The 15,963-nt window shown below is 57.1% G+C and overlaps 1 protein-coding gene across 1 annotated transcript; it reads right to left on the bottom strand.

The window, feature by feature from the left end:
* Nucleotides 1-2,048: 2,048 nt before the first annotated feature.
* On the bottom strand, nucleotides 2,049-10,544 carry KLHL21 (kelch like family member 21). Its single transcript, XM_090268514.1, has 4 exons — nucleotides 9,421-10,544; nucleotides 6,541-6,946; nucleotides 3,494-3,566; nucleotides 2,049-2,519 (listed from the first exon to the last, which is right to left on the bottom strand). Exons 1-4 carry the CDS (start codon nucleotides 10,439-10,441, stop codon nucleotides 2,226-2,228), a joined length of 1,794 nt encoding a protein of 597 aa, XP_090124640.1. The 5' UTR covers nucleotides 10,442-10,544; the 3' UTR covers nucleotides 2,049-2,225.
* Nucleotides 10,545-15,963: the final 5,419 nt, after the last annotated feature.

The raw sequence follows: 15,963 nt of genomic DNA on the forward strand, positions 1-15,963 counted from the left end.
CCTGGGCCACTGCCAGACAGCAGGGCGCTCGGTCCCGATGGACCGAGAAAAGCAAGATCAGGAAACCCAGCACACCGGGCCCTCGCCATGAAGGAGCCTCTGCAGGGAAAGCCAGAAAAAGGCCAGTTTTGCAAGGAAAAAACGTTTTTGTAGCACGCCTCAACCACAAAGCTCTACACAGATACCTCGCTGCCCAGGGAAAATTCTTGACCTTGACAGGGCCATGGCCACGCCTGTCTGGAAGGAGGAGAGCTCCGGTGCCCAGAGCCCACATTCACCCTCCACAGAAGGTCACAGCTCCCCGGGCTGCCGAGAGGCTCTCTGGAGGCAGCCCTGAGCAAGGCGGCCAGGAGTCCCTGAGACCAGGGCCTGCAACCTTCCTCTGGGAGGTCCCCGGGGTGACCTGTCGCAAGCATTACCATATCTGTCTGCGTGGCAAGGCCCCTCACTAACTGAGCATGGCTGTCTCTGGTAGGGAGCTCAGTGCCTTGTGCATAATAAGGGCCGGATCCATGCCAAGCAGCCCAGCCCGTCCCGCTGTCCCCCTTCCACTAACAGGTCACAAGCCATCACAGTCAGGCAGCCTCTGCCTGCAAAGGAACTGAAGACAGCCACCCCAGAGCACGGCAAGGCCTGTCAGGCGGGCGGCCGGGCCACAAAAGGCCACAGCAGCCCCTGGGAAGTGAAGGGGAGCCGTGGAGAGGGACGGATGGGACCCGCCTCACCCAGGGAGAACACTCAGACCAGGAGGGGTGAAGGCAGACCTGGGGGAGGCTGCCCAAGGGAGCAGAGGCCCGGGCAGGAGGCCACAGTGCAGGGAGCGGGCCCCCACCTGCCCTCCAGCAGCACCCTGCGCGCAGACGGGCCAGGTGAGCGACGGCCCAGGGCGGTCGGAAGGGACGGCTGTGAGCGGAGGCCCCTCCAGCGAGGTGTCCAGGGCACCACACACTGGAGGGCCCACCTGGGGGCCCCGAAGGCCACAAGACTTCCTCCCCAGAGCCACGGCCACCTGGCCCACGGAAGGTCTCAGGTGGCATCTGTGAGTGACACAGCCAGCACTGCCTCTCCTGGTGAGGACAAGTCACCGGATCAGCCGGTGGGCAAGGCTGCTCCGTGAGCCCTTACTTTCAATTTACCTTACGAAGGCTAGCACCCTCCTCTCTGGAAGGAAGACAAACTAAAGCAAAGCTGCGCTGGGGACCTTGAGGGGACAAGACCACCCAATCCACGAAATCACTCCGACTCCCAAAAAAAGGGCCCCTTGGCTGCGGGGCTTCCCGGGAACCCCTGGCGCCCCCCTCCCCTGCGGAAAGTGTCCGCAGAGGCCCTGCAGCGATCACAAATCACCCTGGACCCTGGTTCCGACTGCCCCCCGCTTTTAAGGCGTTTCACACGCTCTGACTACCCACAAAGCCACGCTGCCCGGGGCCTGCTGTGTAAGGGGCAGGGCCCTGGACCACAGGCTGGCGGCGGCTTCAAAGACAAGCTCCCGGGGCCTCCCAGGAAGGAGCTGCGGCCTTGTACCTGCAGGCTTTTGCCCTCTTACGTCCAAACAAATCCGGAGAGGTCCCAGAGGGGGCAGCGGCACGCAATGACGTACCCGCTGCTGGGGTGGGTGGGCAGGGACAGCCAGCATCTGCCTCAGTCCAGGTCCACTGGGGACAGCACACACTTGGCAGGTTGCTCTGGGCCTCCTTCAGGGCCACACCAGTCCCACCACCCTGTGCCCCTGTGTCTGAGCTCACCTGGGGAGATGGCCTGCTGGGATGCCCAGCAGGGGACGCGGAGTCTGCGACACCATTGCAGCCACCGTCTGCCGGGTTCCCGACGCCCAGGACAGCAGGGCCCGCGGGAAGGCAGGCCTCGGCTGCTCTCACAGGACGTGTCCCCCTCCTCTCCTCTTGTGCCCCAGAAGTGGCCCTCCTCTCCCGAGGCGGGAGCAAGTGGGTGCCAGGAGAGACTACTCGGGGGGTGTGTGTGGAGGGGGGAGGCAGCTCTTCCTGGACCGAGGCAGGGGTGTTCACACTGGCCTCGGCCTCAGCCGCTGCGACTCAGGTTCTAGATGCGTAGAACGACCCAGGCGTTGGTCCCCGAGGCTCGCTCAGCAGCCCAGGAGCCCGTGTTCCTCCTGGTGCGCCCGACCTGTCCTCAGGCACAAAGGAGGAGGTTGTCGCCCCCAAGGAGCCGAGTTACCTGCACCGAGGCCCTCCTGGGCCGGGCCGGGGCTAGTGCAGCTCGTGGGGGTTCTGGGGCGGCCGGGGCTGGCCCACGTCCATGTCACTGGCGGTATTGTCTAGCTCGAAGCCTCGCCCACCCAAGGGCGTCTGGGGCATGAACTGGCGGAAGATGCTGACGCTGCCGTGCCAGAAGGTGGGCTCCGGGAGCCGGCCCACGACGCTCCACGCCCGGGTCTCGGGGTCATAGGCCTCCACCACGTCAGAGAGTTCAAACGTATTGTCATAACCCCCTGAGACGTACAGCTTCCCTCCAAGGACGGCCAGGCTGCCCCCCACGTGCACCTGTGGGCCAAGGGGGACAGGTGAGTGGCAGCCAGCAGCCAGGGCGTGGCAGAGCTCCCACAGCCCCTCTCCGTGGGGAAGGCACCCGGGGTCCTTGGGAGGGGCAGCCTCAACACTTCTGGAAGTGGTGCCGGGAGCCGTGTCCTGCACACGTCCCAGAACAGGCCACCTGCCCTTCCTACGCCCCACCGAGGAAAACAGGCCCCACTCCCAGTCCCCATGGTGGTCAGGGAGCTACAGCAGCGGTGAGTCTCCCTGTGAGCGTCACTGGTTCTCTAAGCCAGACACGACCGTCCCCCCACCTTAGAGACGGGTAAACGGAGCCTCGTGGGACTGACTGTCGCAGACGTGGGGCCTGACCCAAAGCCTGGCCTCTGAGCTGTAAGGCTGGACTATCTCACCTTTCCACATTTGCTATAGTGAGTCCATGTAGCTCACTGGGGGTCCGGGGGGGGGGGGGCTATCATGTTACATTGCTTAAAAGTCAAGGTGCTAAGCTGTGATGTGAACTGGGACATCTGCCACGCAAAGGCACCATGAGAACAGGTTTGGAAATTGTACAGAAAACAGAGAAGAAAAGATGCAGGTGGATATAGATGTATCTGGAGTTAGGAAGCCGGCCCAGGCTTCCTGGTTCCGCGACACGACCCGGCTCGGCACCTCTCTTCTCACCAGGCGAAGAGAAGGTGAGACCCGATCAGGCAACAGCGGCCGTGTGGGTGTCCTGTGCAGAGCACACAGCAGGCACTCAACAGATGTAGTATTACCAAGGGCAGACCCCGAAGACCTCCTGTCTGACCTTGTCCCCTTGGTTGTCAGCTTGCTCCCTCTGCACCAGCCACACTAGGCTGAGGGCTTGTTCTAGGAACACACTGAGCACACCCTGCCCCAGGGCCTTTGCATGTGCGTCTCTCTGTGGACACAGTGTGCTCTCCGCCTCTTGGCAGCCTGTGCTTCCGAGGCAGCACATTTACCTGATTCATAGACGGGATCTTGTCCCATTCGTTCTTCGTGGGGTTATACACGTCCACCTCCGCAGAGTCGTCCCTGTGGGGGGGGGGCAAGGGGAGGTCAGAGCGAGGAGGGAGTGCTCCCAGGTGTGAAGGACTGGAGAGGAAGGTCCCCCAAGTCCACTGTTTGGTGCCGTCTGACAGCACAGTGGCCAGTGGGACGCCATGCCCGATTTTAGGTCCCACATCTAAAGCCAGAACCCAGCTTTGCTCCCTAAACCCAAACATCACACCCTCGAGGTGCTTCACCCTTTTCCCACCACCCAGCACCCCTCGTGCTAGCCACACTGGCTTCAGATCTGGAACTTACCAGGGTCCTTCCCACCCACCTCCTCCTCATCCTTCCAACTTGGGCCCCCGCTTCAGAACAGCCTCCCATGGCTGACGGGTCCAGGCCAGGTCCCCCGCCCCCCACTGCACACGCCTATGTGCCCCGGCTGATCCTCAGCCACTGCCCTTGCCCCTGGCTATCAGCCCCCCACTGCCGTGTCCTTGGCACCCAGCAGGGTAACCACGGCTGCGGGAAGGAAATGTGCCCTACGTGGCTCTCCCCCTGGGTCACCCGTGTTTGCTGAGCTCCTGAGCCCCACAACAAAAGGCTCCAACGCACAGCCGTGAAAAGCAAAGGCACCCCCCCCCCCGACAAAATGTTAGTCACGATCGCAGATCGGGGCCGCAGGAGGGCCGGAAAGTAAACCTCTGGGCCCCGCAGAAGCCGCACAGCAGCGCTCGGCGAGTAGCCACGGGCCTCTGCGGACAAGCCTTGCCCACGGGCTGCGGGAGGCTGAACCGCACCCGCTGTTCACATGTCGTCGGACAGGACCTCTTGCTTTGACTCTTCCCCTCAAATTACTTCACAACGTAAAAGCCGGTCTTACTTGGGGGCCCACGCGACGACAATTAAGACTGGAATCCGGTGGGCTGCCCGCCCCAAGCAGACACGGGACACGCTGCAACCAGACGCGGCCAGGCTGGACCAGGGCCCCCCAGCCAAGGAGCCGCCTCAAATGGGGACCAAGGTGGACACGGCTCGGGGAGGAGGGAGCAAGCGGTCGCCTCTCGCAGCCTAGGGCATGCGAAGAGGCAGGACGGGCCCCCTCGCAAGACACATTCCCAGCAGGAGCTGCCCCGTAGGTGGCGTTCCGGGCAGGGGGTTATGTGGCTCACTTGGCACCAAAGAGCACTCACAGGGTGGCTCTGTGACAAACATGCAAGCGCGTGAGACCCAGGCGTTGCCTCCACTAGTCACCAGAGGACAAAGGGACTCGCTCCTGACTGCTCACTCTCAGCCAGGCTGGGGGAGGGGCAGAACTGAGCCCACCATCCCTGGCCCCCCCACTGGCTAGGCCAAGCCTCACAAGGGCTAAGGACAGGTGTGGAGGACACCCTAATGCTTCTGTGTTTAGTAACGACACGTGACGGAGACTAGGAGGAGAAAGCACAGGGGCCTCAGGACGGCAGGCTGGCCCTCGGGCACACCTGGCTCTGGGACCGCAGGCAGGGAGGGCGTTCTCAAAGGCACTGGCACCCCGGCCAGGGGGCTGGCGCTTGGTAGGTGGTATTTATAGCTGCCTCCACCCCGGCTTTGAAGACATCGACCAGGTCTGAGGGAGGGAGCGCTGGGTGAAGGGTCAGGTGACATTTTTACCAGGACCAGGGGCTGCCTGAGACTCCAGGGCCTTCTCAGAGCAAAGGGCAGGTTCCTGGCATATGGCAACCCAGGCCCCTTGGCCACTTGCAAGTGACACCACCTGTCTGCATGTGCTCACCAGAAAACCTGGGAAGGGGAAGGGAGGGAGAGTGCAGATGGGGGTGGGGGCAGGGTGCTGAGAAGCAAAGTACCCCCATCTTCTGAGGCTCCCAATTCAACGCCGCAGACTGAAAGGGGACAGAGGAAACGGGACTGCGCCATCCCTTCCCTTCCTCCTGGTTCTGTACCTTGGTCCGGCTCCAGGGTAGCAGGCCTGCGCAGCAGGCGGGGGCTCCTGGCTCCCCGGATGCCCACGGGCCCACCAGGAGGTGGCATTTGGCTGTGACTAACCAACTAGACCTGCGGATGCTCGGTGACCCCATGGCTGCCCTCTGCTCCACGCTGCCAGGACCACGGCTGGCCCAGGGAGGCACCATGATGCAGTGACAGACAGCACACAGGGACCTGGACGAATGTGCTCAGTGCAAACCTCGTACCGCCACCTGAAGCCCGCGGCTGGACGTCCCCCGCCCCTCCAGGTCTGTTCTGCCATCCGTGAGACTGGGACGGCAGTCACAGATGTCATCCGTGAAAACATCCACCCAGGAAGCATGCAACATGGCACGTTTGGGGACCCCATTGTGTGCAGATTACCGCCCTCATGCCCACGGCTGGTTCTGGGGCCTGCCCAGTACCCGCTCGCCCCCCCGGTTGAGTGGCTGTGGGGTCCTAGAACAGCATGCACTTGACAAGAGCCATCGACCCCCCCCCCGGTGCCAGGCCACGCAGGGAGGGAAAGGACACACAGTGCTGCTTTAACGGGGGTGCAGGGCTCACGCAGCCGCCTGGCCACTTGCCCCTGGAGGCAGGCCCCCCAGTGCCGAGTGTGGGGGGCACCCTGCTTGGTGAGCCAAGGGTCCCTCTGCCACAGCCACGCCTGCCCCGAAGACTCAGGGTCCAGAAGGCTCTCCTGCGGCCTTTTCAGGGTTCAGAGCCCCTCTGAAACAGGACCGGTTCCTCTTTAACAAAGGCCTTGCGCCAACAGCCGGGACCTCAGTGGCTCCTCCAGGTGGGAGTCCTGCCAAGGGGCACGTTTTATTCAGCATCCAGGGAAGTTCTCGGAAAGGACGTGACCCCACCACCCTTAGGATCCCTTGATTAAGAAACCCCAGAAGCCCACAGAAACCACTCTGAGAAACGGCAGGACAGAGGAGAGGCTGCACGTCAGGAAGACCTGGCCGGGCCCGTTTCCTTGTCCGTGCGACGGAGAGAGCAGCGTGGCAGGGAAGATCACGCGGCGACCTTGGCTGCAGACACTCACCTGATGAAATATATGAGTCCGTTCAGAGTCACTGTCTTGGGGGCAAAGGACCAGGGTGGGAGCTGGCCACAGTCCACCAGCGACCACAGATCCGTGTCCGGGTCGTAGCACTGCATGACCATCGTCTCCTTGCCGGCCAGGGAGCCGATGGCGTAGAGCCGACCGCGGCAGGCCGTGGTGGAGCAGTTGTCCATGGGGTAGGTCATGGGCTGCAGGGCCTCCCAGGAGTCCGTGGCGTGGTCGTAGCGCTCCGTGCTGTCCGCGGCCACCACGTACAGCAGCCCGTCCAGCACAGAGGAGCTGTGGTACTCGCGGGCCTTCAGCATGGGCGCCACCTCCGTCCACTCGTTCACGCTGGAGTTGTACCTCCACACGCAGTCGTAGAGCCTGGAGCCATCGGAGCCGCCTGCCGGGACACGCACAGCAGACGCGTCAGGCCGTGCCGGCTGGGGGCGAGTCACCCGCCCACGCCTCCCCCACAACTTTCAAGAGGCCCTCCACGGGAGGAGTGGGCTTCCCTGGGCTGGGCTTTGATGGAAACAGGGCCTCGCTTACTGACGCGAGGGCCAGGGCCGCCGTGCTCGGCTGACCGGGAGGACGGCCCAGCTTCACGCCGCAAAAACGCCACAGCAGTCCGGGCGCAGCTTCAGCTGGCAGAGTGTCGTCCCACAAACCAAAAAGTTGCGGGTTTGGTCCCCAGTCCGCGTTTGTGCGAGAGGCAACAGATCGGTGTTTCTCTCTCTTTCTCTCCCTCCCTTTCCTTCTTTCTAAAATCAGCGAGCATGTCCTCGGGTGAGGATAAAAATAAAAATATAATAATGATCATAATAAAGAAAATAACACTGCCCAATCTCTGCAAGCCAAGCAAAGGCCCTGGGGCCACAATTCTAAGGAAATGGCAACCTTGGTCTGGATCCCACACACACCACCAAGCACCTCACATGAACCAGGACCCGAGGCCTTAAGAGTCAGTTCTCCTGGCACCCAAAGCACGTGAGTGGGATGCACAGGGGCTTGGTCACCCAATGCTGGGCGTCCTGGCCCTCCCCTAACCAAGGCTGTGCCAGGACGGCTGAGAAATCTCCTTCACACCGCGAGAGACCCAACACAGAAAGCATTGCCCCGAGCGGACTTCTGGGCTCCAGTTCTTCTTTTAGGTGCAGGTTACTGAGGCATTTTGCCTGGAAAAACTCATCGAGTTTACAAATACAGCATGGGGCAAAAGTAGCAGCCCCCTTTCGAATACAACAATTAATACAAGAATAAACTTTTGCACACTCATAACTGTAAACCTACTTTTGCCCAACCCTATATACACATATTCTTCAGTCTATATTTCAAAAAGGAACTAAAAGAAAAAAATCAAAGCCAATGGCACTGACTGTAAATCATGAATTAAACCGGCCTACCCAGGAGTTCGGAATTCCCACACCGTGAAGGGACCCCAGGACCCCGGGGTGGCATTCCCGCCCTGAGCACGGCGCCACAGGAAAAGTAGACATGACATTCTATCCGTCTCACAGCCCTGAGCTTTTTAAAGGGATCAAACAAGTTGGGTAAAGCCCACTCTGCAGGCCTTCATCCTTCTGCAGGAGAGCTGTATGGGAGGCAGCTGAGACCGCTTTCGATCCCCAGTGAAATTCCCCACAGGCAGCTGTTTGGAATGACCCAGCCACCTGTCGAAACCCATTAGCTGCTCAGCTGAGACATTTATGGAAGTGTGTGCAACGCTGGGGCCACTATGACCAGTTTGGGAAGGGAATTCCCTGGCCAGACTTGGGGGCGGGGTCCAGGTTCCCGACAACACAAGATTCTAAGGGGCTGCTTCTGGGAGATGCTGGGGGCGGCCAGACCTGGAGCTGGAGGCCAAGGAAGCTGTGGCAACAAGAACAGAGCAGGCCCTTAGGCCGGGATGCCTCCCACTTGTCAGCTCAGCGTCCCACGGGAACACTGGGCAGGTCTCAGATCTGGCTCTCTACAGAATGTGCCAGGCTGGGGCCCAGCCCCGTGCCTCCCCGCCTGGTAACAGCCCTAGGCACGGCCCAAATGCACCCTCTCTTGGCTTCTTTCCTTATATAGCCGCCAGAGGGACCGCCCCTCCTCACCCCAGGGAAGGAGGCAGCCTCCTGTCTGAGCCAGGATTTATCCTTAATAAAAAATGTGGGAGAAGCCCAGAACTGGGGCGGGCTGCGGCCCGCCCAGCATGACTCGGCAGCGTTTTGGGGTTTGAGCCAAGTAACTGCAAGAAAACCTCTTAGCATGTGACTATGTTTACAGTCGCTGGGCAGGGAGCAGCCTAAACACCATGTGACTTGCAGCTCAGCTCGAATCCCAAGTGCAAGCCCAAGGGAACCTAGTCACCGGTGACTGACGAAATGCAGGCATCTCGAGGCCTGGGTGGCTCAGCTGGGAGAAATCCTTGGGAGGGGAGGAGGGCGTGTCACAGGGCGTAAGCCCCAGGCCTGTGCTGGGTCCCTTAGGGATAAAAAGAAAGCACCCATTGTGCAGGGTGAATGCCCCAGTTCTCTTCCAACCAAAGGGCTGGGGGAGCGGCACCTCCCTGGAAAGAAGTGGGCTACCCAAGCATGCCCCGAAGCGCGGGAAAGAAACCCACAAGCAGCTTTTGTTCCCGCTCACACAAGAGTCTCTTCTTCAGGGTCGAAAGTAACGACCCTAAACCGTACTCAAAGGCCAGCTTGAGGGGAAGGGGAAGTGATCGTTTGTACTCAGGTGCGGTCGCGGATTCCTGGTTCTGTGGGCTTCTTGGTAAGGTAGACATGCTCCCGCCCCCAGGGGCTCATGAGACCAGCCTCCGAGACCCCTGCCTGGGGATGAGGATGGGGTCGGCCGCCCCAGAGTCCTCCCGAGCAGCCCACTCACCCGTCACGTAGATGTCGTTGCCAAGCGCTACGATGCTGTAGCCCCCGCCCAGGTGGTCAGGGAACTCGGCCAGGTAGCGCCACTGGCCCGTCTGCGGGTTGTAGCAGTCGACGGTGACCAACTCGTCGCAGTCCTGGTCACAGCCGCCCACAAGGACGAGGATCTCGGCGAGGCCGGTGGAAGGGCGCGGGCGCATTCGGGGGCAGGGCCCGCGATCGTGGCGGTCGTAGCGCGCCGCCTGGAAGTCGCGCGCCTCGCGCAGGAGGCGCAGACAGGGTGGGCAGCGCGCCACCAGCGGCTCGGCCTCGACGTGCGCCAGCAGATAGAAGCGGCGCACGAAGGGCAGGCGCACGGCCTCGAGCAGCTGCGGCCAGTGCGCGGCGCGCCGCGGCGGGTCGGCGCGCACCCAGCGCAGCGCCAGCTGGTAGGCGGCCTCCTCCTTGGGCACGCACAGCCCGTCGTCGCGCAGGTAGCGCAGCAGGCGCGCCAGCGGCAGCCGCTCCAGCTGCTCGGCGCCCAGCTCGCCCACGTGGCGCAGGATGAAGCGCTGCGCCGCGCTCGCCAGCCCCGAGCAGCTGAAGGCCTCGGCGAAGTCCTGCATGTCCAGGCAGTTGGCCAGGTCCAGCTGCTGCTGCAGGAAGGCGCCGCACGCCTCCTTCACCGCCGGGAACTGCAGCAGGTCGGCGGCGCGCAGCAGCGGCTCGGCGTTGTCGCCGCTAACGGCCACGCGGCCGGTGTAGCTGAAGTCCAGCAGGAGCTGCAGCATGTCGGGCGGCACTCCGTGCAGGCGCACGCGCTCGGCGCGGCTCTCGCGCAGCTGCCCGGCGAACATGGCGCGGAAGTAGGGGCTGGCGGCTGCCAGCACGGCTCGGTGCGCCGGGAAGTCGCGCCCGCCCGCCGCCTCCAGGGTCACGTCCAGGAACTTGCGCTCGGCGCGGAGCTGGCTCAGGCCGCGCAGCAGGCTCAGCGCGTGCGCGGGGTCCGAGAAGGGCAGCACAGCCAGGGGCGCCGGCCGCTCCATGGCGCCTTCGCTGCGGGGCGCGGGGCAGGGTAACGCGCTACCGAACAAGGCCGCGGCCGGGGCCAGCGGGAGAGACGCGGCGTGTCCGGGCAGCCGCTATAAATACGGCCGGGCGCCGCGGCCTCCCCAGGGCCGGCGGGGGGCGGAGCGCCTCCGGCCCCGCCCACTTAACCCCTGCGGGCCGGGCGCCGCCTCCCTTCGCGGCCTCGCCCCCGTGCTCGGGGCTGAGTCACCGCCGCCCGCGCCCGCGCCCTCTCGCCGCCCTTCCGGGGCTTCCTGCGGCCTCCCGCAGCCGCCGGGCCCGGGACGCGGGGTAACAAGTGTTCCCTTGTTCCCGACCGCGCGCCTGGATCGGAGGCCTTCCGGGCCTGCCCTCGACCCCCCGGGCCCAGCTGCCGAACAAAACCGGGCCGGGCGAGCGCGGCGCCCGAATCCGTAGCCACCCTTCCGCGCCAGACTTCCCGGCTGCGTCCGCCCCGGAGCCCCGGGGCTGCTCGGTACAATGGCCTGTTTTTGTTTTTTTTTCCCTTTCACTAGTTCTAAGGGTTGCTCATTAACCCTATCACGGTACCATGCTCAAACAGGATCTTTACAGTTTAGGACCAGTGTATGAGCAAGGATAAGTTTTTAGGTGCCTTTTTTTTTTTCTTGGCTCATTTATAAGCGATAGGTGGCCAGGTGCCAGGAATCCGCTCCACTGCGTTCCTGCAGGAGTTTCAAACTTGACTAACTCGGTTATTAACTTTCGTCAGCAGACAAGGCTCAGTTTCAGTTTCCGATTTATAGAGACTCTTTCGGGCTCCCGAGCTGCCCTCCGAAGGGGCCAGGCCTGCTCTGGGTTCCGTCGCCACGGTCACCAGGGCCTCCTCGCCTCCTGTCCTGGCGAGGGATGTGGGAAAGGCAGAAAACTGAGGGTAGGAGAAATTCCTAAGAATAAACTATTAAGCTGAACAAAAAGCTAAGGCAGCAGACAACAATTCCGGGAAAAATAGCAGGTTTTCGAATTCTTAGAGGGGACACTAGGGTCTCAGGGACGTGGGGACATTCAGCTCAAGGTCAGACAAGGGACTGTTAAAAACCAGGGGATGCGGCCGTTCAGAAGTGTCACAGTCACTTGTGGGGTGACAGAAAGAGAAATCTGTCTTATTTAAGAAAGGAATGTCTTGTTTTGGTTCCAGGAGCCTCATTTTCAGGACTGCATTTTCAACATAAGCATATAAAACACTCCCTCGCTAGGAAGCCATTTTTCTCCCCTTAATTTAATACATGCTTTGTTGAGTTTTAGAAAAGACCCCTGGTTAGCCTCCAGCCCCCATTTTGCAGGTGAAATGTGTTTGTTTCTGATGTTATTTAACAGTCTCCCGCCCCCATGCCCGGTGGGCTAGGCAGAGGCATTCCTGGCGACTCGTCCGGCCCCAGGAGAGGCCCAGCCTAGGTCCGCGCGGGAGGAGTTGCTGTCATTTCTAGGTTCCTGCCAAGTCTGCGCAGCCTTCGCAGAAGACATCTTGTTTGCATTGCAGATCTGGAATGAGAGCCGGGGGGCTTTCCCTTCTCCCGAATCCCTCCTCAGCCCGCCACGGGAAGGTATCCGGCCTGACTTGCAGCCCGGGACGCGCAGGCCGAGAAGGAAACAGTCAGGTACCAGACGGGCTGCCTGTTGCCCATAGATGGACTGTTCACACAGCTCGTGGCCGCCGCGGCGGCATTCCTGGGCCCAGGAGCCCGGCCAATAGCATAGCTGCACAGGCTTTGTGACAAGAACAGTCTGAGCAGCCAGGAAGTGGGATGTTTGTAGGGAAAAGTACTCAGGTCAGAACCCACCCACCTTGCAGACGTTAAGTCTTCCGGAAGTCAATAACGTTTCTACAGCTAAGAACTGATTCTAGTTTTGCGTCTTTCTAACAAGGGCTTATTTCAGCAAATTGTGTTTGAATCTTACTATGAAGCTGTGAAGAATCGTGGAGATATTTATTGAACTGGAAAGATGTTCATGCTATAGTAGCAAGTGAAAAATCTGCCCGTAATAGGGCCCGATTGATGTGTCCAGACGCTCACAGAAAAATTGTGAAGGTAACATTTTCTCTAGGTGTTTAGGGTTGTTGTTTCTGCTTGCCTGCATTTTCTCTTAATGTTCTAAACATATAAACTGTGTATTAAAGAAAGAATACAAGTGCAAAATAAAATTAAAAATTCAGTTATTGGGAAAAAAAGCTGTATTATTAATATCTTGGACCTAAGAGGCAAGCATTTGAAACCATGTGTGCGTGGTTAGAAAAGGAAGGAACAGATTTAGATCTACCAGCTGTTTGGAATTGTGCATAACCTACTAACCCAGGCACGCTGCTTATATATTCATTTTTTCCTCCTCATCAGTGTCCTGAGTTCAAAAAGGGAATGTGAGAAATTCATTCATTGCGTCATGACAAGACAGATACAGTCAGCAAACAGTATTAATTAAGGGGATTTAAACTTCACACATATCACTAGCACCAGGGTTTGGTGAGGAAGATGCTAACTCCCGCCAAGCAAGCAGTAATTCTGCATTTTCCGGTTTTATTGAAAAAATAATGGGCACATGCAATAGTTGGGGGTCAAATGTATTTAAAGGTAAAACTTCAGCCATGAAAGTTTTAGAAGTTTACCCTTTCTAAAATCATGAAAATTACCTTGGCCTAAGTAACTTCTATTTGATAAGTGTAATTTAACAAAGAAATGGTACTATTTAATTTAAAAAACCCAAAGTACTTAATTTTGATATTTAAATTCTAATTTTAGGCAGATAGGACAAGAGGTGACTGAGACAATTTTAAAAGCTGCTGTTATTTTTTTCTTTTTCTTTGAGAACGTTTAGGAACACACACCTTAGCATTAATCAAAAAGAGATTGTGCCTTTTTTCCCTATTACACAGTGATTTTTTTTTCTCATTCTGGGCTGCCTAAGGTGTGGACTGGAATGCACTCACATAAACTTTTTCTTTAAGGAATGTTACAGTGAACTTAATGGATGGATAGGGAATACTATATGCAAATGAGATGGTGTAAGTGAAAATATTTAGTGTTTGGCACACAGTGATGCTATTTGTCTTTATATTTTTCCTGTATGACCCATAACACAAGAAATGCATTTGATTCTTCTATGCATAGGTTACTTTCTTCACTATATGAAATGTTGAAAGGGCGTAATTTAGAAGTTAGTTATTCATGATCTTAAAGTATCCACACACATATATTAATACAGTAGCCAAGGTATTAAAGTTGAAATAATATTTTGAGGAGTTTTCATTTTGTCCCCTCTCCTGGCTAAAATGGAAGTGAGAAAGACAGAAAACTGAGGGTAGGAAAACTCCATAAGAATGCACTGAACAAAAAGTTGAAACGCCAGGAAATAATTTCAGGAAAAGATAACCCCTGGTTACGTTCATACCCGCACTCACGCACAGAGCTGAAGTGGGAGGCAGAACTCTTTCTGAAAGTTCCCAATGAATGCAGGGTGGCCAGTGAGATTTAGGAAGGTGAAGCTATATTTGGTAACGCAATTAAAATAACTACATTCTCAAGTTACTTACTGGGAAACCACGGTATTCTTAGTATTTTCAAACTTGTCACAACCTGTCCTAGTGTTGGCTTTTTTCTTCCTCTTTTCTAAGTAACTATAATCATCTGAGAATTAGCATTCAGCAGCAGGTATAATTTATTTTTTAAAGCAGAAAATAAGAAATAAACTCGAGGAATCTGGCTGCTGTGGCTCATGTTCTCGCATTAATCGTGAAGTCCTAGATTTGGTCCCTAGAACCTTGGAGCCTAGGAGCCCTGCAGGGTCAACACAGGGAAGACACCTAAGGCTACTGTGCACAGGAATCCGGCTGTATGACCCCACAGCCACACATGTGGCCGAGTCTGAGTCAGTGATTGGTGTGCTAGTCCTGCTCTGGTCAGTACGAATTCCACGCTTCCTCCGAAGGGCAAAATTTCTAAGGGAAGTCAAAGGAAGCAGAGACAAAGAAGGTCCTTTTCCATGAAGTTTTCTATTTCATTAGAGCAACGATTTTCAAGTGGTGCGCCACGAGAATTTGTAAAACACGCGATACCTGTTTCCCCTTAGGTTGTCGAATAAAAAAAATGACAACAGCTGACACACAATAGCCGTCCAGTGTTAATGAATCAAAATCATACCTTTTTTTTCTTTTTCAGATGGGCAAAAAGTGTCTTTTTTGGGGGTGCCACACAATTTTAGTAATTAGTTTATGTGCGCCATGAGGTGAAAAAGGTTGAAAATTGGTGCTCTAGTGTCAGGCAGGGAGACAAGCAGGTAGTCCCGGTCACATCCAGGTACTAAGAGCTACTGTTTACTAAGAACTTCAAAAATACCTGTCAGCCCTGGCCGGGTGGCTCAGTGACTTGGAACATTGCCCGGATGTGCCAAGGTTGTGGGTTCCATCCCCAGTCAGGGCATATAAAGGAATCAATCAGTGAATGCATCGATAAGTAAGGCAAAGATCAATGTTTCTCTTTCTCAAATCAATAAAAAAAAGAAAAACAGAAAACGATTGGCTGCCTACAGAGCAAGAGTGACCACGGTCACGTGACACAATCCACATTTGGGGTTTTCCTACCTTAGTGTGACTGAGTGGCCCCTGAATTCTAGGCTGTTTTGTCTGTCATCCAATCCATTGTCATTATGAACACGCTCTTTATTTCAGTTTTGTTCTTTTTTGTGAATTTTTTATTGATTGATTTCATAGACAGGGGGTGGGGAGTGGAGGCAGAGACAGAGAGAGAGAAACATCGATGTGCTGTCCCACTTATTGATGCAGTCACTGGTTGGCTCTCGTATGTGCCCTGACCAGGGATGAACCCTCGACCTTGTTGTATCGGGGATGCCAGGGCCAACATTTCAGTTTTGTTTTTTTTTAAAAAATATTTATTTTTAGAGAGAGGGGAAAGGAGAAAGAGAGGAAGAGAAACATCACCGTGTGTGTGGTTGCCTCTCACTTGTACCCCCAACTGGGGACCTGGCCCACAACCCAGGCATGTGCCCTGACTGGGAATCGAACCAGCGACACTTGGCTCGCAGGCCGACGCTCAATCCACCGAGCCACAGCAGCCAGGGGCTTCAGTTTCTTAATGGGGGTGGAAGTTGATGTGTATAGTATTGCAAAAAATCATGCCATAGGGAATAATAATGACCTGTTAAAAGAATGCCACTTCCTTTCCTTTGGATTCCACCTCTAATAACTATTCTTTGATATTTATACCTTTAAACTAACGACCAACAGGATAACGTCCTTCTTGGCCCTTTCTTACTCAGGCAAAGCAAGCTGCTCCCCTGCATCTGACGCTGGGCACACTGGCTGGGCTCAGGGCGTCTGCTGGGGGGGGGGGGGGCAGTGGCCAGGTAACATTCAAATCTGGCTAAATCTCCCCGACACAGGCCAACTCCGGAAGAAGTCGTTAGTGATGCGTCCGCACCCCAAGTCCAACGTCTGTGCTTGTCTTACTAGATTCGTAAAGCACCTCGGTCT

This window comes from Furipterus horrens, unplaced genomic scaffold (assembly GCF_987537825.1).
Source record: "Furipterus horrens unplaced genomic scaffold, mFurHor1.1.pri manual_scaffold_3, whole genome shotgun sequence".
NCBI classification, from domain to species: domain Eukaryota; kingdom Metazoa; phylum Chordata; class Mammalia; order Chiroptera; family Furipteridae; genus Furipterus; species Furipterus horrens.

What these genes read in the sequence shown, in the direction of transcription:
- KLHL21 (XM_090268514.1), bottom strand. Translation starts at nt 10,441, where the DNA reads ATGGAGCGGCCGGCGCCCCTGGCTGTGCTGCCCTTCTCGGACCCCGCG. An exon ending in CAACGACATCTACGTGACGG is followed by an intron (nt 6,947 to 9,420) that starts GTGAGTGGGCTG and finishes GTGTCCCGGCAG; the next exon opens with GCGGCTCCGATGGCTCCAGG. An exon ending in AGATCCCGTCTATGAATCAG is followed by an intron (nt 2,520 to 3,493) that starts GTAAATGTGCTG and finishes CTTGGCCCACAG; the next exon opens with GTGCACGTGGGGGGCAGCCT.